General features: G+C 35.3%; 1 protein-coding gene across 1 annotated transcript; it reads left to right on the top strand.

Moving 5' to 3' along the window:
- LOC147075269 (uncharacterized) lies at window positions 1–26709 on the top strand. The gene is made up of 11 exons (XM_085942541.1): window positions 1–290; window positions 2126–2181; window positions 2298–2595; window positions 5083–5189; window positions 9282–9498; window positions 10207–10240; window positions 12871–13005; window positions 14222–14403; window positions 15391–15517; window positions 22203–22351; window positions 26530–26709. Exons 1-11 carry the CDS (start codon window positions 129–131, stop codon window positions 26575–26577), a joined length of 1515 nt encoding a protein of 504 aa, XP_085798667.1. The 5' UTR covers window positions 1–128; the 3' UTR covers window positions 26578–26709.
- Window positions 26710–27100: the final 391 nt, after the last annotated feature.

The raw sequence follows: 27100 nt of genomic DNA, 5'->3' as shown, positions 1-27100 counted from the left end.
ACTAGTAACATTATTTTGACGGCCATTACCGCGCCAAATAACTAGACGTCATACCTGTTTGTTTTGACAGATAAATAAACAGTGACTTTCTTATTGAAATAAGAAATTCTTAATAACAAATCCATTGAATGTGTATAGGATTACACAAAATAATATATCATTTTTATTTATTACTAAATAAAACCCGCGGGGCTATTACAAGTATGGCGAAAGGGTCAAAAACGAAAGTGTTCAAACCTGGCGATTATGTTTTTGCAAAAGTTAAAGGGTATCCTGCTTGGCCAGCTAAGGTTAGAATTTCTTACATTTTAAAACTTATAAATATTAAATTTAATGTGTTTTCTATCAAATCATACTTATAACCTATGTTGAAACTATTGACGTTACGCAATGTTTCCATCATACTGTAAACAGTGTAAACAAATAATTTTGTACAAAATGTATGAATGTTTACCCAAATTTGGGGTCTTTTTACTGGTTCTCCGCCACCGGCCGCTGTCTTCTGTCAGTGAGCGCAGTGTTGCCAACCGAACTATAATTATAGTACATTTTGGTTCGCGTACTATTCGAAAAGTTACATTTTCGTCCGCGTACTATTAAAAAAATATAGTACGTCAAAAATACCAGTTTTGAAAATTTTTATTAATTGAATTCGCTGGTTTGGTTAGGGGTGTGAAGCGAGGGACGGTGTATAATATAAATAATATGGGATTTCAGTGTGCGATATTAGTCTATGGACGTGGTTTTGCGTTGTATACCTACTATAAAAAACTAACGTGACAGTTAATGACGGCGGCCGGTGTTAGCATTTTTAGGTCGTAAGAGGTGTTATAATTAAGCAGGGCATCGGAATTTCTCGAATTCTCCGTTATATTTATGTGACAAACAAAAAACTTTCATTTTCTACACGTCCTATAATTTTTGCTGAAATACTATAATGGCTTTGATCGCGTACTATAATTCGATGACAAAAAGATAGCTAAAATTCACAATGGCGACTGACAGATTACGATGACGGAGAACCAGTAAAAAGCACCCAAATTTGCATTATCGGTAGATTGATTCAGATGGATGACTAGTCACGATCAAAATGACTAAAAGAAAAGCAACTCTGCTTATGTGATGAATGGCTTCTAGATTGAATATTAGACCAAATGAATGCCTTTTCAATGGGAGGTTACGTGTTTTTGAGAACAAGATATAATTTATTTTGGGTCTTGTGACTGGTTCTCCGCCGTGGCGCGCTGCCATCTGTCAGTGGACGAAGTGTTGCCAACCGAACTATAATTATAGTACATTTTGGTCCGCGTACTATTAAAAAAGTATAGTGTGTCAAAAATACCACAATTTTGAAAAATGAAATTAATGGAATTCGTCGGTTAGGTTGGTTTAGGTCATATGGAAAAATGGAATTAATTGAATTCGCCTGTTAGCATATTTTTACATTTTAAACACGTCCTATAATTTTTGGCGAAATACTATCATTTCTTGGACCACGTTCTATAATTCGATGACAAAAAGATAGCTGAATTCAACAAAGGCGACTGACAGCCAAAGACGGCGGACGACCAGTCACAAGCACCATTATTTTTTTATAATATTTATAACCCGAGCAGGAAGAATGAAGAAGAGGAGCATTGCAGCTTCTCCGTTCTGTATTTCACTAGCGATGTCGAATTGTAATTTTGATTGTTTTGTCTGTAATACATACACCTTACCTAAAGATGAGATCCACATCGTGACCCTCTGCTGTCCATTTGTACGTAACCCGCAGTCCCAGGGGTCCCAGGTTCGAATCCTGGGTCTAGCAAATATACATATTGTTTTTCAATATGTGTTTGGAATAAAGAAAATGGACCTAATAGATTATTAAGTGGCAAACGTCCATTTCTTATAAAAAAAAACAAAAATCTGTTAATAGAAACTTTTACTTTGTGGAGGCCCATAGGTTCTTAGGATCGGATATGGTCAAAAAACTGTAACCTCGCGCCTGTAAAGTAAAGCGCCCCGGTGACAATCAATAAAATTGTCAATGTCAATTGACATTATAAGCCGGTCGCGTATGCCGCTCGGCCATTGTGGGTGCACCTATGTATATTTTAATTTAAAAAATGATTTGTTTCAGATTACGATCCTAGAGGGAAAAAAATATAAAGTACGATTTTATGGCACGGGCGAAATGTAAGTATTTTTTTAAAGAAAAATTTTCAATGTTTTAATATTTTCAAAATTTGAAAACCACTGCCTTACATAAAAAACAAACAATTTTTAAATTTCTCTTTTTATTAATTTTACAGAAGCAGCCTCCTGGCGAAGGATCTTTTCGATTACTCTGATCACAAAAAAGCATTCACCTCCAAAGAAAACAAGCGGCCATTTTTTAATCAAGGTTTGGTCGAAATCGATACAGAAATTTCAAATGTCATGACAAATGATGTAGCTCTGGATAGAGAAACACCGACCGGCGTCGGAAGCAGTCAGGAAAGCATGGATGCATCACCGGCCGTTGCAAACAGTGTAGCTGATTCCATGGAAGAATCAATCGATACTTCAATTGGAAATGATGCAGATGCGAGAAGAACAATATCGGGCAGGGTATACCTATTCTATATAATTTTGTATTGTACTTACTTAAAATTATGCAAAAACCACTTAATTTATTTCAGTGATTGATAGCTCAAATGAATGACTTGGGTCCTAAGATAAGCCAAAATACTAAACATAGACCATCCTAACAAGACTCTAATAATTATATTATATTTTCTGAATTCATCGATTGTGTCTTGAACAAATTTGTATAGTAATTTCTATGTTTCTATGTGAAAACTAATTCAACCCCGTTTCTTCCTTTTTCTTATTTATACATATCGATGGTCTAATGTCAATATCCCGTATCTGACCTACCTATATGACGAAAATGACTTTTTGATGTACTAAAAACAACAAAAATACTGCCCATCGACTGCGAAATTCCTATAACTGTGGTTATTTTAACAAAAATGATACAGTAATTTTAGTAATTTCCCGTATCTGAACATTACAGGAATAAACTTGTAATAGCCCGTATCTTGCATCTAAGCTGTCAAGCGTGTTGCATGACGTGTATTGAATTCAGCTTCAAAATGTCACTTTAGAATTATTTAAAAGGTAAAACAGAAAGTAATATAACAAATTTGGATGTTTATCTTTATATTATATATGTCACATTTTATTGGATGTTATTATTATATTAGGCGTTATGTGCTTTGCTTTACCACTTTTTACGTTACGGGTTATTGGCATGTGAAGATTGTTAAAATATCCTGTTAATGTGATACATGTTTAAATCAAAGTGTTACCGTTTGTAAACAATGTTCTGCACATGATAATCACTTCATACCTCTCGCACTCGAATTCAAGTCATAATGCCGTTCTGCTCGTAGACTGAACGTAGCACTGACGTTTGCAACGCTGGCCACTAATTCACACAGCTGCACAACAATTTAATTTCATTACTCAAAGTGAATGAATACATTTATTACTCCATTCAATAAGTTTACAATGGTTAGTAGTAGATGAAGGTGACCCTGGTTGCATCATGACTAAAAGTGAAATAGCAAAATATGAAGTTATGATCTTGTAAAATGAGGATGGAAGTGAAGATAGCTTAGAAAAAGAAACAACACGCCCAATAACAAAGTTATCAGTGATATAATCGCATCTCGAAGATCTAATAACATTTATTGACTATTCGTTAGATAATGAAATTCAACTATACATATTTTTATAATTTTGTTGATTATAAAATAAATAGCAGACTTCAAAAGTGCAAACAAAACTTGATTCTTTTTTCAAAGTAGTATTACCAAAAACAGGTGCGTCAACATCGAACATAAAAGTCCTTCTAACCGTCAGTTCTGTTGTCCGTTCAGTCGAGGTTTCAGTTGCCGGGTCAGTTCGGAATCGGCGATGTATATTGATAACAAATAATATTTATTATATTATCATAATGCCTAAATCCCCCATCAAAAATCCTCCAATCGACAGAGTTGGGAATATAATGATATTATTGTAACTGTAAATGAGTCAAGGCTAGACCAGGATGCACGCACAGCGAAACAAACAGAAAGTTACCGTTATCTGTTTCTGGGCAGACGAAGGATCGAGAGTAGGTAGTACGCGCATTCGGTAACCTACCCTTGAACCTTAAACGTCGCCTCTAAATACAATAATTTGCCACCTTTCGCGCCAAAGCGTGCATTTATAAAATAATGTTGCTAATAATTAATTGTTACATGTCAAGCGAAATATACTGACATAATACTTAATGTCCCTGAATCAGTGTTTTTAATAAGTGGAAAGTGTAAATCAACACCCTACGTAAACCCATACCCATCAATATGTACGTATTTTTTATCCACTAAAAATGAATATTATTTTTATAATTAATTTCTAAATTAATTAGTTGGTGTAATGCAGTACCTATATTTAAATAAATTATAATATTTCAATCAAAATTAGAAAAGTAGTATGAAAAGTATGGCAACATAGTAATTTACACATCAATTTAACTGGCAACTCTAAAAACAGTTATGAAAACGGATAGAAAATATATCAGTTAAAATATAGCAAATAGACAGCTCGACGGAAACGGAGACTGATTTGATAACATAACTGATCGTTTAAAAACACATTAAATGTAACTTCACAATGGGTGTGTCAATATATATCAACGGATATATTATCCAAAGACGAATAGACAGGATTTTGTATGTATTTTTATCTAATGGATTTTCGGCTTTAATTGGCATCCCTTCAACCGCATTAGTCCGTTATATCGTGGTTCTACTGTATTGGTTTTACATTCGCTTACCTCCATGTTTCCTTATTTTGACAAAAAACTGCCAAGCACATTTAGGATTGCAAATGGAATATTTTGATATCTAAAACATATTAAAATTAATAGGAACCATGTTTAAAGTTTGTTGACAAATATAAAAAATGGCAGCTGATGAATATAGCCAACTTTGTAACGAACATTCAGTTAAATACTACTTCACTAGCAACACTACAATGGTATGCATGTATTTCTCTTCATTTCAGAAAACAAGCCCTAGGTTCTCAGACCAAGGATTGGTCTCTCCCAAATCTGAACCAAGATCTCCAATTGCAGAAGTTGCTGTCAGAATTGAAAGGCTCACTCCTAATAGGTATGTACATACCAGTGGCGAAAGGTGGAGGTAGGCTGTTAAGACCTGACATAAATATTGCATACTAAACTTTGTCAGTCAAATGTATTTGTTTTCTATAAACTAAAACTTTAATGTGCAGATAATGTTTGTTAGTTTTTAAAATTCAATCAAACCAAGCCATATTAGATAATAGTCAAAAAATATTCGTTTATCTATAAAATATCGTCTCTGTTCTGGCAGAACACACTAACTGGAGAATACTAGTTTTGAGTAATTTGACTTTGAAGTTGTTAAAATGTTTGAAATGGTCTATCATGTGAGTTTATTAAGTAATCGTAAAAAGAATGACTTTAAAATAAAGACTGTTTATTTATTAAGAAGGTTTCCAGACGGTAAAGTTTGAAATAAGGAACATTTTGGTATAACTAACTCAATATGTCATTTTTCCGAATTAGTGTCTTCTGCCAGAACAGTGACGATATATAAAATTATGCCATTGAAGCATACATAGTTTTAGATATTTTATAGATGGAAGACTATTTTTTATCCATTATCGCTTGGTTTAGGCAGGGCTTAATGAATTTTAAAAACTAACCAACGCCATCTGTAATTATGTATTCTCGATTCAACGAAAAAAAATAAGTATGACTGAAGAAGTGTGGACTATTTTGTCAGATCGCCCATAGCATACCTAAACTATTATGGTTTGGTTTAGGCAGGGTTTGATTGTATTTTAAAAACTAACCAGCACCGTCTGCATATTGTATTCTTAGGTCAATTAAAACAAATAAGTATAGTGTGCACTATTTATGTCAAATCATAACAGCCTACCTCTACCCCTCGCCACTGGTACATACTAATTGACTGGAAATGCATTACTTACATTAAAAAAAAGATTCACATGTACATATTAATAAATACAAAAATCGTTAAACATACAATCAATACCATCAATTTTACCTCGGAACACCATTTGAAAAACGTTATTTTAGAGTATCACACTGTCTTTAACCTTAGCGATATGTAGGGGGGTCTGCCGAAGATCTTGGCCTGGGATCCCTCTTCAGGATGTGCGGTCCATGTTTTGGTGTATAAATTGTTTTACGTGTGGTGTGCCGCGGAATTCTGAGAAGACCTTTGGTGTGCCGTGGGTGAGAAAAGGTTGCGGAGCACTGGTATTACTGGTTCAAAGAAGACTGACATTTCAGTAGACCCTCAACATATAATTTTGACTGAGGATTTGGATAGCAGAAACTTGGTAGTTGCTTCGTGACTGCATCAGCTCATTTATTATATATGATTCAGACTTTCTTAGCCAAACGAACCAATCCTGCGCTTCGTCAGGATTCGTACTTTTCCAAGATGACTTTTGGGGTGTTCTCCAAGCTGAAAATGTTTATGAAAAGCACCCAATTTGAGTCATAAGAAGGTAATATGCAGAATGCAACGGCCACCACAAAAGAGGCACTCCAAAAATGTCCAACAAGGACCAACTTTATTGTCTGATAACATTTTGTTTATTGATGTTTAACCATTTTTACAACGTTTTTATTAGCTCGTATTATTGTTTTTCCAGTGGTTGTTTGTCCAGCACAAATCTTGCAATCGATTTTTAACTAACTTCCCTACTAGTTAGACATTTGAAACTTTTAGAATATGTCAGAACACGATGCCAATGCATTCTTTTAAAACTTTTAGCCATCTTTAAGCAGAATCGAATTCATTTTCACTTAATTCTGTTTTGTATGGAAAGTTATTTCAGAAAAATCCGTAAAAAGTAAGACTATTATTGTTGCTAAGGTGGTGGTCCTAGCAACAAAATTATTAATATATACGTGCGTTACTATGGAAATCAAAATGAAATGTCAAAATGACATTTCAGTATTCTATATTTGTTTGTTATTTACTTAATATCAAGTACAAGTTTGAGCATATTGAGCATAATAATTCAACAGAAAATTTAAAAACGTATATAAAAAGTTCTTTTTATCTTGTAATTATTTTTAAATTAATTTTGATTGTTTAATATTATTGTTTCGAACCTATTGAATAAATGACATCTGTATATGGTATCGCAAAGCAATTCACATTGACTTCAGGCCATATTACTTCACTGTTTGGAGATTGCATACAAATAACTCATTAAAAATAAATCTTTCCTTTAGGGAGTCCATACATATAAACAATACTTATGCCTTATCTCAAATGGCTCAAATTTATCCTTCATAAGAATGTGAAATAAGATACATTTGTTTTGTAAAATTTCTGTAAGGCTCAACATTATCAGTTTTCTCACAATGGTTACTCTTAATTTCAATTATTATGAATCAGTCTTTGGAAAACCATTGTCCTGTAAGCACAGTTTTGATATTAATATATTTTTCATAAATCTTTACCATCATCTTCATCATCAGCCAGGGTCGATCCACTGCTTAATGAGATCTTGTTTGTTGTAAGTGATATTTATTTTAATGGTTACATGTAAATCGTACATAAAACATTTCACCTGGGCACGTTCGCCGTGAGCGGAAAGAGATGACCGTATACTATACGGTCTCCAATTTTATTAGGTTCAATATGAACATTAATTTAATTTTCTTAGCTGATTTTGGCAAAATTCATGAATTTAAGAATGAAAACCTAACCTAACCTAACAAATAATATAACAAATAACAGTATATAGGCTATTTTCAAAAATTGTTTGCTGCTAGCTTCCTGTGAAGTGTAAACTGACAAAAACCGTGTTTTATTTAGACATGAATTTTATGTTAGTACTATACGACCCAAAGAGGTTGGATGGTCTTTAATATTCGACCATATATTTCTGATACAACATTTCACGGTAAAGTGTGATACGGCGAACTGCATACGTACAAGTTTCCGGACACGTTAATTAATCGACTTTTGGGTACTACTTTATAACTGCATTTGTCAAGCAGCATGTTTGTCAGCTAGGCAACTTACATTGCATGCATTATGCTTTGTGTTATAGCTCTGCAATTTGAGCTTATCTTTATATTATTCTTATCAAGTGTTAGTAAGCAGTACAATGAATGTCTGGGAATGCTTTTGATAAAGATTTGATTTATTGCTCATTGTTTCAGACTCCCTTCTAAGGGATATTGTCATCTGAGAATGCCATTGTAATATCAATGTTTGTTTTATAATATACTTAATCAAAATAGCTTTAGAATTCAGTTTAAATTAAACCTTAGAGAAAGAAGCATCGACTGCATTCACTGTGTTTAACCATACTGTAACAAGTTATTATCCGAAATATAATATATTATATTTATTAGCTTCTAATAAAATCAGTTTAAATATAAAAGGTGTTCATATTAAAATGATCCCACCGTTCCATAACATTTTACCAGTTGTATGCCTTTAGCGAGTTATCTCGCTCTATGAGGCCGTGATCGACAGGCCGTACATACAAATTTCACGAGTTATCTCGTCCGACATTAAACTCAAATAGTTACTAGCCACTGTCGATTGATTTGCATAATCTAAAAAAATAAACACTCAGTGAGATCTGTTTGAATAATTATGACTCATCTCGTGTGCCTAACAAACCTTCCGAGAACTGAGATCCAGTGTTGCTTGTGAATACCGCGCACATCTACCTAGCGACAGTCGCCCGTAGCTTTCGAAACATATAGATATTTGAACGCGGTAATCGGCGAGCCAGTATAGGAATGACCAATTCGTAGGTGTTTGCATGCGACTTCGACCCTTCGACTCGGAGCCCGAGAAGGATGCAACTTGTCGATTACAACAGCCAGATGTTTTTCTCAAACGAAATAGTCGCATTCGAACAATCTGCAGAGCTCCATTTGGCAACGTGTGTTTTGTTATTTGTGTTGAATAACGATGACGTCACATCGACGTAATCGACACGTTTTACGGCGAGACGAGTTTTGATGTGAGAGCCGGCTAAGAACTTTGCTCTACATTCAACGTGTGTCGTTAAAAATCTGCGGTCTGTCAGATTCTGCCATAGTAATATTGTGAGGCATAGAAAAGGTTATAAGCACAATGAAAGGTCATTTGGTAGAAAAGGATAATATAGTGATTGGGTAATTACGCTAACTAATGTTTTTCATCTTTCAGGTATTATAAGGAAGATACCAGTCGCACTCCAGTATTGACGAAACCGAGGCGAAAGAGATCCAAAATATCGCCAACTGCCGAAGAAAAGGTGTTTCCATTCACTCTGCCATTCGCCTCCAGTCCTCAGATGTCTGCGAGTACTTCTCTGGCGATGCCCGGTCCATCCAGCGTCGAGAGGGTTTCCACTCGAGATGCGAGAACTGTCAGTGCAGAGCAGGTATGACTTCTTATAATTTGATTCTCACTAGACATCACGCTATAATAGTTACGAAAGGAGACAGGGCTAAATGCAAAGATTCAACTAATTAATTAAACATTAATCAATTAAACATACATAATTCTGAAAACACTCATGAGAAAATATAGCCAATAGAAAAAATCTTTTTCGAAAAAAGTAAGACACCCGGCAGGATCGAATCTGCGTCTCTTGGGTATCGCGCCCTGTGCATTACCACTATGCTACGAGACGCAGGCTCAGAATTATGTATGTTCAATAATTAGAATGGTACATTCTTAAATCTTGTGAATTATTCGTTGAATAAAAGAAACAGATTGATTGCATATTTAATGTAACCATAGTATTGGTTACCAGTTTGCTTTTACTTACACTAAAACAAGATTTCAATGTACAGTCATACAAACTCATCTAAAGAACGGTCAAAAATGGAACTACGAACTATCATAGGGACGCCATTTTAAAAACGTCATTCGAATGTTAGATTTTATCCAGTTGCAAGTCTTGATTGGGTAGTTTTCGACAGTGGCTCCCCCATCCATTCTATAAGTTTAAAGTTTTAAGTTAAAGGGATAATTGTATTTAAAATAAGAATAGAAATTACAGTGTGGACAATAAGTATATTATACTTTGCACACGACACACATTTCAGTAATTTGTTGTACGTAATTTCCGTTGTGATATTTTCAGGAAAAGCTGTCCAAAGATCTGTCACACTTAGACGGTAAGTTTTCAAACTATTTTGAATGATTTAAATATTGATACATCAATAATAATAAAATGAGACAAAATCTAATTACTTACTTAAGGGGGGACATGCTCGTCGAAGGTCAAAATTGAGTTTTTATTGTATTTTCAAACCATGATCCTGGACACTCCTTAAACGTTGTAGATAATCTATTTATATAATTTTGAAGCCTTATTATCCTTTATAGTTATTTTAAACATTTGATGACTGTATAAAGTATTTTTGTTACATAAAATAGTATTCTTTTAAACCTCTCGCTCTAATGTTTTAGAATATAGTCATATTTCGGTACATAACTGTGCAGTGGTGTTAAGATTTTTTACATTTATTAATTTTCAAACGCATTTATAAAACCATTAGCATAATTTATTACGAGATAATTTTTGTAAAATATTCACGATAAAAAATTATATTGATAATCTCTGTGATCCCAAATTTGACAAGAATTAGGCATTTTATTATTCAAAAAATCGGCAAGATTAACACATTTGAAGATGATTCTAAAGGTATTTATTATAAGCTATTGTACCGTTTAAAAAAAAATAAAAAAAAATTCGGTTAGGTACATGTTCAAACACGCGCGTCAATATCATTATACTCCCTACTTCAATTATAGTTTTTCAATTTATGGCTACGGCCGTATGTTGTAGCTTAACCACTGGGGAATGATAAAAGAAATGGCGTATTTCAAAAAAACACTACCTTATTCTTAGGTCATTAATTATTATAAAGCAATCATTATTCATAAGATATTTATCACACTTGAATGGTCAAGGACATAGCTTATAATAAATATCTTTAGATTCATCTTCAAATGTGTTAATCTTGCCGATTTTTTGAATAATAAAATGCCTAATTCTTGTCAAATTTGGGATCACAGAGATTATCAATATAATTTTTTATCGTGAATATTTTACAAAAATTATCTCGCAATAAATTATGCTAATGGTTTTATAAATGCGTTTAAAAATTAATAAATGTAAAAAATTTTAACACCACTGCACAGTTATGTACCGAAATATGACTATATTCTAAAACATTAGAGCGAGAGGTTTAAAAGAATACTATTTTATGTAACAAAAATACTTTATGCAGTCATCAAATGTTTAAAATAACTATAAAGGATAATAAGGCTTCAAAATTATATAAATAGATTATCTACAACGTTTAAGGAGTGTCCAGGATCATGGTTTGAAAATACAATAAAAACTCAATTTTGACCTTCGACGAGCATGTCCCCCCTTAAGCTGACGCTACAGACAATTCAGGTCCATGGCTGACTGCACAACCATTCTCCAGAGGCATCTCGATCCCAAGATCTCTCTCTCCAGTTGGTCACACTCGGGGCAGCCTGGTGTCCGAGTGCCTACAGGGGTTCCTTCATAAACTTTATAGAGAGCCTTAGATCCATTGCAGCTATTATATCATAAGACATTTACTATTGAGCTTAAATTGTTCAGAGAACTCAGCATTCGTATGTATGCGCCACCGCCACCTTTGATTTTCTTTAACCGGTATTCTTCAGAGAATTTAGTTTTCATATACTTGGATAACCTTCTCTTGTTTCTTTGTTATAACCACATGAATTATATGTGTAAAGTTGTGATTATATTGAGATGCACGACACGTATTGTCACGGCGACAAATTCAGCCTATGGTTTCGTCATTTTGCAGAATATTTTGAACGATCACCGTCTCTGTAAATTTAATGATGGAGAGTGCCAACTCTAATGTATAAGTATTTTGAATTATAATTCATTATTCATGCCAATTTCAATTAATTTTAAGAGTTTCTGCGTGTGTGTATGTTAAAATTAGTTGCGATATTACATCCATAGATAATATTTTGAACAGAACCCAACCTGCAGACCATAGATAATAGACAACATTCTTATAGAAAATACACAGTGCCAACCGCTAAAAACAAAAAACATGCGATTTCATACAGTCAAAAATGTGCAGGCATATAGAAAATGATAAAAAACGTTCATTGAGTCATGCAGTGCGGTGACCTCATTCTTGTTCTGGTGATTTCGACAGTCTTTGCTAACTGACAATGTTCATTAAAAGGTTCAAAATATGCTATGGGATGGGAGCATCAGTCTGATAACATTTTAAACACCAAAAAAACGACATTACACACTCTTTTCCCGTGCTGCAGCTTACTGTGACGTCATGTAATAGTATGCGACGTGCATCTCAATGTAATCACAACTTTATTGTTATGTCAATTATCCTCAGACAGTACAAAAACGAATGTATTGAAAATTATGGTTTTGTCTTTGATATAATTATCCTTACATAATTGTTTTTTATTTTATTTTGCTCCGGTTTGGGAAAAAATTATTATGGTAAGCCTAGTTATTAGGAATGCAGTGATTGGTAGAGAGATATTATGAGGTCATTTACGAGCCTAAGCAGTTGGGAACATGAAAACGAAGATGCTATTGTCAAAACTGCACTATTAATCCACCATGCTAACATTTGGCATATCATTCAATACTTTTTATACTGTGATGAGCTTAGTTCTAAATTCTAACACCGGACGATTTATGATGGTATATCTATCTATAGGTACTACAATAATGATTTGTTTCTTATTTTAGATACAGAGTTAAACAGACGCGGCTTCTTAGCGATTGAAATACGTTTAATAGAACTGGATTTTGGAATAAAAGAGTCAATATGCGTAAACACTCCGGATCCTGCTTCATGCATCATGCTTTTGACGCAACTAAATAGTAAGATTAATATTGTTATGTACCCATTGCGTAATCACCGCATGCACAGAACATCCAATAGATGGCTTATTTCAGCAAAAACAGTTACATAGACTTAATAAAATGTATTTATCAGTGGCATGCAGTGAATTTTGCTTGTAGGGATAAAATATATCGCGAGTGGAGAACTACAAGGTTCTAAGTGTTTGTCCTTGGAGAAACAAAAGTAACAATGAGGCAGCTTAGAATACTACTTCATTGTTGGGTTTGTTTTTTCAAGGACGAACACTTAGAACTTTGTAGTATTCGGCTCGCGATATACCTACTGTTTGCTACATCGGCAGTTGGAGTAGTGTGATGTGTGGTATTGTGCGGAGTAGTGGGTCGCCGATATTCTAACAGTGGTGCCCAACCTTTAGTCTATCTCGAGCAAATTAAGAATTTTAAAATTTTGGCGAACCACACATAGGACGATGAGCTTTTTTTTTTGAAAAAATCAGCACAATAGGTAAAAGAAAACAATAATATTACACTACTACTCTTGATAATTGAACATCTTCAATAGCTGAAATAATTTAATTTAATACACTGCGCACTTAATACATAAACTGAATGCGCGATCCACATTTAATTGGTACGCGGGCAACGTGTTGTTACGTGAGCTACGGGTTGGGCACCGCTGTTTTAAAGGCAGGGTTTAATTGAATTTTACAAACTAACCAACACAATCTGCAATTTGGATTCTTAGTTCAATAAAAACAAATAAGTATGGCTGACAAAGCTTAGTGTCCACTATTTATGTTGGATCTTAACAACCTACCTCTACCCTTCACCACTGAATTGTACGATAGAGACATAGTATTATAGATTCTTCTTCTTTGTCATCCCCTCATGGCTGAGGATCGTGACCACCTTTGAATTTTGTCATCTTTTGATCGACCAAGACTTTCCACCCCTATTGATTAGTACTTAATTTTTTCTGGAGATGCTCCATATCTGCAGCATCTATGTACTGTACGCCACTGGTATTTATTCTTGGTAGATGACATGGTGTTATGTTGGTGCTGAGCAGATTTGAAATATGCGAAGTTTCGTCAGGCTCATTCGACTTGGAAAGTCGAAGTGTTGATGATGAAGGAGACCATGGACCTTGGGCCTTTGATTTTTAATGCCCAAGCAAAGCTTTATTTAGAAAACTTAAATTGCTTGATTTGCTAATTCATTTTGTATATTACAGATTTAGAAATATACCCTCTGATGCTGTTGAAAAACCCCGGCATTGTCGATACAATCATGAAATGTGTGGACTACGTCGGTATGCCCGTCGATCCGGAGTTGCGCACTAAGGACGACATTATGTTCGTATTGATGGCTGCCAAAATCAGGCTTCTATCTCAGCAGTGCATTGACAAATTCACCGTATGTTGTTTCATTTTACCTTTTCATTGAAATTTATTTATTTTACAGACTTATTTACTCTAAACTTTACAAAGTATAAATTCAAAACATCACTACATGACATGGAAAAATGTCCGATCTTAAGAAGATGAAATGGGCCTGCTACGGAGTGGAGGTTTGTGTTAATCGATTTTTGTTTTTACGAGAATGTATGTTAACCACTTGCTCGACATTAGGTCTATACTCTTGACTCCAAACACATTGAAAAAGAAAATGTGTATTTGCCAGACTATGGATTCAAATCAGTGACCTACGACATTACAAGTCGACACATCGTGAAGAAAAATTTTTGAAGAACCGCGACAGGGTCCATAATTTTATTTTGATAGAACAAAATTCCAAAATGTTTTTCTTTGGAACTGAATCTATAATAATAATTATTACAAGATAAAAAGAACCTTTTATATACTTACGTTTTTAAATTTTCTGTTGAATCATATAAACTTGACTTGACTAGCTTAAACGATCAAAAAAATTTGTACATGACATCTCATATTGATTTCCATAGTAACGCACGTATATATTAATAATTTAGTTGCTAGGACCCCAGAGCCCTAGCAACCAATAATGGTGTCGAAATAACTTTTCATACAAAACAGAATTAACTGAAAATGAATTCAATTCTACTTAAAGATGGCTAAAAGTATAAAAATAATGCATTGGTATCGTGTTCTGATGTATTCTAAAAGTTTAAAATGTCTAGCTAGTCAGGAAGTTAGTTAAAAATGGATTGCAAGATTTGTACTGGGTAAACAACCACCGGCCAAATAAGAATACGACCTAATAAAAACGTTGTAAAAAATACGGGTGTTCGTTCGTCAGCTCTACATGTTATACAATAAATTAATATGAATCTCTTTCTAAAATATCATGTTATGAATGTCTCAAATTAATAATTTCCTTAATTTGAAAGAAATTATATTACTTATTCAGTTTTTCTATTTTTAGATGATGTTTCAAATAGAGGCGGGAGAAACGTTTTGGGTGAAATTCACGAAGCTGTTGGACCGATTCAAAATGTGCACAGCCCTTCTTACCCCTATTGATCTCATGCAGATGGTCCGGGAACCTTTCGGTGAGCACTCTTCAACTAAATTAACTGGACACGTCAATTTCAACAAAAGTCTCGCTCCAACTATGCGGTGATAGCAATGACCGCAACCACAACTTTGTGTTTGCGACCAAGGAAGCGATCGGCCGTATCTCAGTCGCAAGATAGATGTTGATGAGATATCTTATTTATACTATCGTTCACGCATATTGATACATGTACAAGATTCAACAATATCTGAACAGAAAAATAGATACTTTTTCCAGTAAAGGTTATAGATATCTGACAAAGATTTGTAAGAATCACACTAATTTCTGTAGGTACAGTTCAGTTTTAACCCTTACACTGCGTATGGCATGTAAACATGCCATAGACTTTATCTCGTATTTTCTATGGCATGTAAAAATGCCATAGACTTTATCTCGTATTTTCGACCAAACTAGAAGAGACACTTGTGGATAATATGCTTTAAAAATTAGTTCAAACCTTTCGGTAGACACATCAGGCAACAGATCATAAAAATGTCAAGTAAAACACAAGGAAATATATTTTTGAAAAAAACACTCGTTATTCAGTCATTTGAATCGCGCGCCATTGCGAAGACGGGTCTACTCGATGCATCAAAACAAAACATTGGTCATGCATCGAAAAGTGTGCATCGATATTATTTTTATTTACAATTAACTATTACGATTACGTTAGTGTTCTGTATTTTTTTGTGATCTCGATAGAAACATTTTGACGATTTGTTTTTAGTATTTTTTGTCATTATAAATATTTGTAAAATAATTATTTCACCCGCCAAAATGTCACTACCACATAATATTATTGAAGAAATCATGCTGGAAAATATTTTATCGACGCACAGCTCTCCAGTAAATTTGTATGGCTTTGTTCATTGTTCCATATTTGATATTTACATTATTATAATGGGTAATAATTTTAATTTTTTATGTGCCACGAAACTGTGTTATCTCATTTTACATGGTCGTATTTTGCCTGGCGATCTTTCGACAGGCCCTTTGTACAATGAAAAAGCCGACGGCGCCTCATAAATTATATTACAATAGTATTTTAGCAGTGGGGTAATTATTTTTACTGTTTTAATCTCCAAAACATCCTAATGAGTAAGTGACACGATGACGAACATTATTTTATGGCGACGAAAATGAATTGATTTGAAACGGTAATAAAATTTGAGTTTACGACTTATAAGTGCGATAACCCACTGATCATTCCACAAGTGTGATTTTGACTCACTGATTTAGTAATATATCTGTCATAGACCGTAACCAACTCTGGCAGCATGTACTCAGCCCTGTGTATTACAAATACAAACGCAGCGGAGCGCTCGCTCGTATGTGTTAAAAATCATGTATGTGACATTGGACGGCCGCCATATTGACCGCGGGGCCAAAGCTTGGATATTTTTAGCGTCTTCATTTTCTTCGATTTTTTTTAGTGAGAATGTCACGAATATAGTTTATTTCTTGGTGTATTTGGAATAACTGATATATAGTTCATCTAGTAATCTATTTTTTAATTTTAAAATCGATCTGTTTTAGCTAAAGTGACCGTTTTAACAGATCAGTTGACTGAAAATAAATACCCGCGAAAATGGCTCGCGTCGAAAGGGTTAAGTACATGTAGGGCTTTTTTTTTTTGGCCAGAACTCACTTCTTGCCAAACTTCTTACCTACTAAAGAAAATTATGTTCAAATATCATTTAAAGCAACTTTTCCTATGCCACGAAGTGCATAAAAATTATACAAATAAACAACTAAAGTTGTAAAAAATAAAATTGTAAAAACACCATATATTTGAATAAATGTATCACTAAGGTTAAAGGCAGTGTGACGCTCTATAGTAGTGTTTTTCATATGGTGTTCGAGGTAAAATTAAGGGTATTCAGTGTATCAACAAACATTAACCAAAAAATGCAATTAGACAACCACATATTTTAAAATGTTTCTGCGCCTGAAGGAAATTAGAACCGCAATCGAGTTTTTTAAGGATCAGAGCAAATTTTTCATGTGCGTTTATCTCACTTATCTGGTTGATCCCCCGGGCTAGAGTCCTGTCAGCCTCCCCCTTTGCGGGGGCCAAAGTTCAGTCCAATTTTCGTTTGGCAAATCGTCTCGATATCTTTTGTTAGTAGAGTCTATGGCCGAATGTCTTCCACTGAGTAACCACCGATCAACGTATTTTGAAGGATCGAAAAGTATCAAACGTGGTCCGACGAGTTTGATGAACAAAAGTGCATAAACTGTTTTGGTCTTCAACGATGCTCTTATTGGGGTAATAATTAGATTCATTTGCGAAAATTCGTGTTCACGTTCACTTGAAGGAAATAAATGGTTATATAATTCAATGCATAATATGTCAAACACGATAGTTTTTCAGGATGTCTTTTCATATGAGATGATTCTGGAAAATTAACTTGTACTATGTAAGCGCGAACATTGTTTCGTTTAATTGCTTTTGAAACATTAAAAATACTGTGAAAATGATGCTGGAACGCCGTTCCACCGCGTTAAATGACAAAAAAAGCCCTGAGTACATGTAATATGTATTTTTAAGATGAACATCTGGCATTTGGATACAGACCTGAGGAGCAATAAAACTAAAAAGATATTAACAAATCAACACAGTTTGGAAATTGACGCTTATTGCAATTCAGGTAGAGTTCATTTCATTTCATTATTATTTATCTATTTATTTTGAATGAATTAAAATTTTATCGGATGTGTCTGACACAGACTAAAATTTTAATGTCATTTAATATATTTTCTCCCATTTCATTCATTTAATAATTCAGTACTCTCTCAGTAATCCGCCACACCAAAACCAAACAAGTGTCCAATTAGTGAAAGCGGTGGATTATAGTGCATAAATACAAAATATGGTAAAAATTAAAACAGGTATTTCGTAAAAATAGTTTTTTTAGATAGAGCAAATTACGGTTTTATTTATAATCAAAATCAAGTATTTACTAAATTATACATATTTATAAACCAAGTTTATTAACTAAATATTAAACAGTAAATCACTTGAGACAACCAGTTGTTCAGTGAGGCAGATATTCTTGAATGGCTTAGGATTCCTGGCTTTCCCTATGACCAAAAGCTTAATTGTAATGAAGGAGAAGTTTCCAAAATAAACCCGTCTCATCTGCGTTGTATACTTGTACGCGGCGGACTACTGAATTTGACAATCGAATACCGGCGAATTATAGAGCTTAATTTTGTGCTTTCAACTAGTAAAAATAACGGCGGATTATAGTAGTTGTCGGATAATCGAGCGGCGGATTACTGGAGTGTACTTTACACCCGACTCTCTTTTTGCACGGGGATAGTAATAAAAGGCGCACATGTTGTAAAAATGGGAAATAGGTTCTGTTACCTAAAATTTGAAATAAATAGAATGTATGTTTTATTTATATATAAAAATTACATACATAATAAGTATTAAATTGACATGGTTTGCAATTTAAAATAAATTTAACAATTTAAATATCTGTACCTTTGAGCTAAAAGTCTGGAAGTCACATATCGTCGTTGAAACTAGAAAATTGTGTAACTCCAAAAACACTACTTTACAGGAGAGACAAAAAACATTATGGTTTCCTATACAAATGTATGGTTTTGGAGTGAAATCATCCATGATTTAACAGTGATACAATTTTTCTGGAATTACAAAATTTGCAAGACGGATAGATATTATCAACGGCCACTAGATGGCATTCAAAGTCAATTTTCGATTAAAACGGAGTTACACAATTTTCTAGTTTCAACGACGATATTCAATATTTTGCAGAAGAGCAGTTTTAACATTGTTAAGCTAATCTAGTTAAAATACTCACTTGCGTTCGGACTAATCCTCCGTTTGTTGGACTTTCATACTTTTGCAATCTTTTTGCTATAGCTTAAAGCAAAACTGACTTAAACTGGACATCTATTCTTTCATCTCTATGGTTTAATAATTGGGCTACCGTTGTTTTAGAAGTAAGTATTTTGAAAACCATGTGACACTAGACTCTCAAATTTTCAGCATTGAGAGAACGTGAATACACATTTAAATCTGCGTACTTAACTCAAAAATGTGACTTCTGCACTTTCAGCTCTAAGGTAACAGATATATTCATTGAGTGTCGCTACTTGACAGTAAACGCACTACGTTGTAAACAGTTCGTAACATGTCAAGTAAAACAATATTCGAAAGAAATCCGTTTATTAAATTCGGTAAACAGATATTAAAAAATATAAACCAGAACGGGAATAAAATTGAAACAGAAGAGCAATATAATAATATACAGTCGAACTTGGTTATTACGATCACGGAAATAGCGAGATCTCTGATGTAATGAGGAAAACATTCATTGACTGTGTGAAGTATGATTTTATCCATACATTTATTCACTTTTATAACGAGCTACTTCTTGGGTATACTGAGCAAAACGGTTAATGTGTCAATCATAATCCGACCGGGCAGTTAAATAGACCGATGCCGCCGGGATCGGATTACGTTTATGACACTAGTTATGTGTCTAAGTACCTAATTGGTGTTTTCGCTGACAACATTGAAAAAGTATCCACGCACATGGTTGAAATTGCATGTAAAAAATCCAAGCTTTGTGAAGTCAGTAGGTAAATACCAGCGCCGGCGGCTCAGCACTTCATTACAATAAACAACTTCTTTTGTAGTTTATGATTGCCATGCTTATTTCAGGGATTTTTACGATGGTTTTCAGATTTTTTATGTTCTATGCTTAAATAGAACGTGGCGCGAAAAATGTTATATAATGATATAACGAGTAATGCTTGTAACGAGTAAAAGTCAGTCGGTCCCATCTTCCTCGTAATAGCCAAGTTCGACTGTATGTGCCAAAACAATCAAATCAAAACAAATCATGCATGATCATAATGCCTGCTCCTGTAGTGTTTTTAAACATACATATTATTTAATATTACTTTTTTTTTGCGGAATAATACATTGGTGACCATAAAATAAGCAACTTAGGATTTGTGATGATACCACTCTAAAGTGAACTGACAAAACTGCTACACCGGATAGTAAAAGCGAGTTGCAAATATGGCCTCCGTGTTAATAGGAATTAGACCAACTTAATGGTTATAGATTGGGCTAATCTACCAGCAGCAAGTACCAAAACCTAGAAACAGTGGGACCATCAGTGGAAAAAGCGGATGTGAAGCAGAGATAAGAAGGTGCACACAGAGGTTACATGTAAATTGGACGTATTACATTTCACCGTAGCACAGTTCGCCGTGAGCTTTCTTTTCTTTCACCGAGATGAAAAAATTACGCATTGTTTATGGATCATTTCATAGCCGATTTTGGCAAAATTCATGAATTCAAGAAAGAAAACCTAACCTAACAAATAATCCAGTATATCGGTTATTTTCAAAATTTATTTGCCGCTAGCTTCCTGTAAACCGACAACAACCGTGTTTTATTTAGACAGTACTATACAACCCAAAGAGGTTAACGATCTTTAATATATGACCATTATATTTCCGATATTCTGATTCCTGATACACCCACGGTGGCCGTGCGGCTTAAGCATTCGACTATAACGCCGTGGGTCCCAGGTTCGAATCCTGGGTCTGGCAAGTACACATATTGTTTTTCAATTTGTGTGTGAGTCAGGGTATGGACCTAGGTTGAGCAAGTGGCTGACATCCATTTCTCGTAAATACAAAATCTGTTAATGCAAACCTCTACTCTGTGGAGTCCCATATGATCCTATTAGGATCGGCCATGGTCAAAAAAAAAAATTTAAATATATTTCCGATACAACGTTTCACGGTGAAGTATGATACGGTGAACTGCATACATACAAATCTCCAGACATAGCACACAGAATGCGAAAAATGCGATGATGCGTCTTATCACTGTATGGAAGCACCGGGAAATTTTAATTGCCACGAAAATGATGTTAGGTGTATGGTGACATGGCGTATAAAATTTTATTACTATTTTAATAGAAACTGTTTATAATTTGAATGTTTTGAGTTGAGGCGTCTAATTCCAAAAAGCGATAAGTCCACATTTGGTTAAAATCGAGAAAAAAATACGCATGTATTCTTTGTATAATTTTACACAATATGACATATTGTGTAAAATTATACATTGTATTGATCTATAAATTCCAAAACGTGACATAACCGTACGAAAAAAAATATTTTAAGTCTCGATTTATTACAAAAAGCGCCAAGTCCGTGTTTCATAAATTATTTAAAGCTTGGTTGATTTCGCGTGTGTAAGTCAACCAATAAGGGAACGTTCAATATTGGAAATAGTGTCTCCCATGCTGTAACATCTGGTAAACTCATGACGGTGCCACGGAAATATGTGCCTTATGCGGAATAAATTTAAAAGTGAGGTACAAGTAGCACTACGTCCAATTTTATTTTGCCTATATTTATTACATTTAAGAGTTTATCGGCTGAAACAAATTACCATTTGGTTCTAATTTCGACATAGAATACAACAGAAAAAATAATCTCACGTTAAAACAAATAATTGAAGCTTGAAACATAAAAACGTTGTTTCCCGAAAATATTGAATTGTGGACTTTTGTTATTAGACGTCTCAGGTTACTAATTTGCTTTCAAACACTAAAAACATTAATAAACGTACAGAAATATGTAGTTAATAGTTATTCATTTGCGATTGAATTATTTTTCAGAAATACCGCCACCAATCGCTTTCGGGATGAAACTTGACAACTGGGATGCTATCAAAGTTGAAAAGGAAGAAAAACAGAGAGGAAAATCGAGCGAGAAATCTTCTGCTGAAATTGCTTCGACGCCAAAGAGTAAAGCTATTAAAGGAACCGTAAGTAAACACAATCTTAAGTCTCGTTGCTCAAATGTCATCTGATTTGGTAAGCTTATAATGTACTTAATTAAAAAACAATATAACTATTTCTTTTATTCAACGAATAATTCACAAGTTTTAAGAATGTACCATTCTTTTATTCATCATCATCATCAGCCGGGGTCAATCCACTGCTGGATGAAGACCTCCCCAAGCTTCTTCCAACTCTCTCGGTCCTGTGTTGTTCGCTGGCACGTATTTCCGTCGAACTTTATCAGTTCGTCAATCCCGCGGCTTTTAAGGCGACCCTGTGGTCGTTTCGTGCCCCTTAGGTACCATTGGATGATGGCATTTGTCCAGCGGCCGTCCTTTCGGCGAGCAATGTGCCCTGCCCATCTCCATTTCAACTGTTTGGCAACGTCTATTACATTGCGTGCTCCTGTCTGCTTCCTAACCCATTCGTTTCTCTTACGGTCCTTTCGCGTGATGCCCAACATACACCTCTCCATGCCTCGCTGTGCGACTCTTAGCCTTTGGATATTTCTCGTGTTGAGGGTCCACGTCTCGCAGCCATACGTGAGCACAGGCAGCACACAATGGTTGAACACCCTACGCTTAAGACATAATGGTAGGTCATTCTTGAAGATACTATTCAGACGTCCGAAAGCACTCCATCCCAGCTTTGTTCTTCGAGCAATTTCATCGTGCATGCTTCCGTCTATGGACACCTGCTGTCCGAGATAGACGTAGCTGCTGACTTGCTCGAGTTGGGTGCCATTAATACAGATAATCGCAGGGTCCGAAAAGCAGTTCCTCATCACTTTTGTTTTTGAGACATTTATCTTTAGGCCAACCGTTTGACTGATATCTGCGAGTTCTTGCATTCTACCTTAGAGGTCCTTCGGGTCTTGTGAGAATATAACAATATCATCTGCAAAGCGCAGGTGACTGAGGTGCTCCCCATTAATTGGAACACCTTTTTCCTCCCAATCAAGTTTCCTGAATAAGTCCTCATGAGTAGCGGTGAATAGTTTACGTGAAATGGTATCACCTTGCCGGACACCTTTGTTGATGGGGAATTTACACAACCGTTTGTGGAGTTTCACGCATGCTGTGGCATCACTGTATATACTGTTCGATATGTTTATGTAGCGTCTGGAAATTCCTTGGTTACTAAGGGCGTCTATAATTGAGAATTTTTTGATGGCATTAAACGCCTTTTCATAGTCTATAAAACCAAGATATAATGGCAGTTTGTATTCCTGGTAGCGCTCTATGATTTCCCTGACGACCTGTATATGATCCATAGTACTGTAGCTTCTTCTGAATCCGGCTTGCTCTCTTGGTTGGTTCTCGTCTAGAACTGTTTCGAGACAGTTTGAGAGTATTTTCGTGAAAACCTTGTACAGAATTGGCAGTAAACTAATTGGTCGATAGTTTTTCCGATCTTCAGTGTCTCCTTTCTTATGGACAATAATAATGGAGGCATTTTTCCATGACTCTGGGATATTCTCTTCAGGCAGATAAGCTGTGAACAAACGTGCGAGCACTTCGCTCACCGTCCTCCCGGCCCGTTTGAGAACATCGATAGTCAGCCCATCTTCTCCCAGGGCTTTCCCACTCTTCATGCACATTATAGCATATTCCACCTCTGTGGTAGTAACCTCGGGAAGACGATCTCCATATTCTCCGTTCACCCGAAGATCTGAATCGATGTCAGTGTTGTCAGTGTCATCTTTGTATAGAGCGCTGTAAAACTCTACATCAGTGTCCAGTAGATGATCCCAGTTACGCACGATACTTTCATCTTGCGCTTTTAGTGTCGTGATCTGCCGTCTCCCTATTGATAGATGCTGCTTGTTCTTGTGTAAGCTCCTTCCTGATGCAACAATTGATTCTACAAGGTTCATATTGAACTTACGAAGATCTTCTCGTATGTTTTTACGTAGAGTTTTGCACAGCATGGAGTACTCGGGATCATTTGCAACTTGATGCTCACTTTTCGTACTCCTACGCAGCTTCATAAGATCCAACGTTTCCTTTGAGAGTTTTCTTACTCGTTCAACCACACCAGCAGCTGTATCTTCCAAAGATTCTATAATGATTTTTGTTATTGCCTCGGTGTTTTGTAAGGAGATGGGGTCATTTTCAGCCTGGAAGGCTGCTAGCCTGTTCTCCAGCTCTTGTTGGAATTTGATTCTGCTTCTCAAGCCTCTGTGGACTCTGGGCTTCTGCATCAGTTTGGATCTCTCACGTTTGATGTTAAATCGTACTTTACACCTTACCATTCGGTGGTCGCTGCCAGTATTAAATCTGTTAATGACTGTGCAGTCTAGAAAAATATCCTTCTTGTCGATGAGGATGTAGTCGATTTCGCTGGTTTGTTTTGCTGGGCTTCGCCATGTTCATTTTCGGGAAGGCTTCTTTTTGAAGAATGAGTTCATGATGTAGAGATTGTGGTTTTCCGCAAACTCCACTAACATGTCTCCTCGGCCATCCCTGGTGCCATGTCCGAAGTGCCCGACCGCTACATCATCCTGGTGTTGGGATCCGATTCGTGCATTAAAGTCCCCCGTTGTGATAGTGAAGTGACATTTCCGTTTATTTTTCAACGTACTGATTTCTTCATATAGCTCCTCCACTTCTTCATCAGGTGAGTTTTGAGTGGGCGCATAAACTTGCAAAAGCAGAATCTGGTATCTTTTGCTGAACTGAAGTGTTAAACTTGCAACTCCATCTGAGGAGAAATCAAATTCAACTATGCGGGCTTACCAGAGTCTGTGGATTAAAAATCCGACACCGCTTATGCGTCCGGTCTTAGTCCCATTATAACAGAGTAAATGTCCGCTGTGAAGATTGACGATATCGTGTCCTTGTCGTCTTATCTCGCTGAGCCCAACAACATCCCAATGGATTTTTTTAAGTTCTTCTTCGAGCTCTAGAAGTTTGGCATTGCTGGATAATGTTCTCGCGTCATATGTGGCAATGGTCATCGGTAGGCAGCCGTTTCCGTCTTTCCGAGGATTCTTAGCACCCTCTGCCTTCCCTTGCTGATTGCTGCCGTGATGAGTGTCAGGTTGGCCTTCGGAGAATAAATGCCGAGATTTTTGTTTGTGTTCTATGAGGGTATTTGGACATAACACACCACGCTGTCCAAACGGGTTGGTGTGTGGTTTTCTGTTTGGGTTTTCCTTTTCGTAGCCAATTCTGAAAACACTTATAAGAAAATATAGCCAATAAAAAAAAAACTTTTTTGTATGTATGCTTTTATTTATGTATGTATGTATGTTCAATAATTAGAATGGTACATTCTTAAATCTTGTGAATTATTCATTGAATAAAATAAATAGTTATTTAAAATTATTAGTAAGTTCAAGTAAGTTACAACAGAAAATATTGGAGTTATCCGTGACGTCAATTAGTAATTAAAAGTAATAAATATTTTAATTTGTAATACAAAAATCAATTGCCTACTTCGACTGACCAGATTGGTGTTTAAACCAACCTGGTCAGTAATTTAATTGAAATATAATACAGTCGAACTTGGTTATTATGAGGAAGATGGGACCGACTGAATTTGCTCGTTATAAGCATTATAAGTATTACTCGTTATATTGTTATATAACATTTTTCGCGCCACATTCTATTTAAGCATAGAACATAAAAATTCTGGAAACCATCGTAAAAATCCCCGAAACAAGCATGGCATTCATAAACTACAAAAGAAGTTGTTTATTGTAATGAAGTGCTAACCCGCCGGCGCTGGTAGGTACCTACTGACTTCACAAAGCTTGGATTTTTTACATGCAATTTCAACCATATGCGTGGATAATTTTTCAATATTGTCGGCGAAAACACCAATTAGGTACTTAGACACTTAACTAGTGTCATAAACGTAATCCGATCCCGGCGGAATCGGTCTAGTTAACTGCCAGGTCGGATTTTATTGCTTAGGGTCGAAAATGTTGTTTTTAAACAATCGACAGTTTTGCTCGGTATACCCGAGAAGTAGCTCATTATAAAAATGAATAAATGTGTGGAGAAAATCATAAACTAAAATGTCAACGAATGTTTCCTCATTACATCCGAGATCTCGCTATTTCTGTGATCGTAATAACCAAGTTTGACTTTATAATTATTACTACACTCTACATACATATTATTAAATTAAAAGTGTTTTTTTTTTCTATTCACAGAAAAGAAGGAATACACAGGAAAGTCGTGGAACTCCTAAAGGAAAATAATTATGCTTCAGTCGTTATTGAGCACAATATTATATTATGTATATATAATATATATATATTTTCTACATGACATATTTAATTTATGTCACTAACATTTACTGTTCATCTCACAAATTGACATATTGTGGCAATGCTGAAACTCTATTAAGGTGTTTACTCCACCCTGCGGAAAAATGCAAAGCTTGCAATTTAATAATTTTTTTTTGAAAGTTTACATTTTCTTCGGTCATATCCGCCCCTTAGCTGGAACATATGGACACCACGTGGCGCCTCCGAGAATTCCTGTCGCTACCCAGTCTTTTTGCATCGTTCCAAGTCATACCAGAATTCCGTAGCTTCGCCGTATAGGAAAACTCTATAAATAGTATTTAGCGGCCTTCCAGGACGCCGGAATCCGGTTGGCTTGAAGAATTGACGAGCCAGGTTGAGGTTCTCTTCTGGCATTTTTGACACTTTTTAAAATATACGAGTCCGTGATTTAACATTTTCTTTTGTTTTTTTTCTTTAGTCACACAAAATTTTC

The sequence above is a fragment of the Rhyacophila brunnea genome, unplaced genomic scaffold, assembly GCF_057557595.1.
Source record: "Rhyacophila brunnea isolate RB1 unplaced genomic scaffold, BYU_Rbru_1.0 scaffold_15, whole genome shotgun sequence".
Classification (NCBI taxonomy): domain Eukaryota; kingdom Metazoa; phylum Arthropoda; class Insecta; order Trichoptera; family Rhyacophilidae; genus Rhyacophila; species Rhyacophila brunnea.
This window is presented reverse-complemented; position numbering and strand designations above follow the sequence as displayed.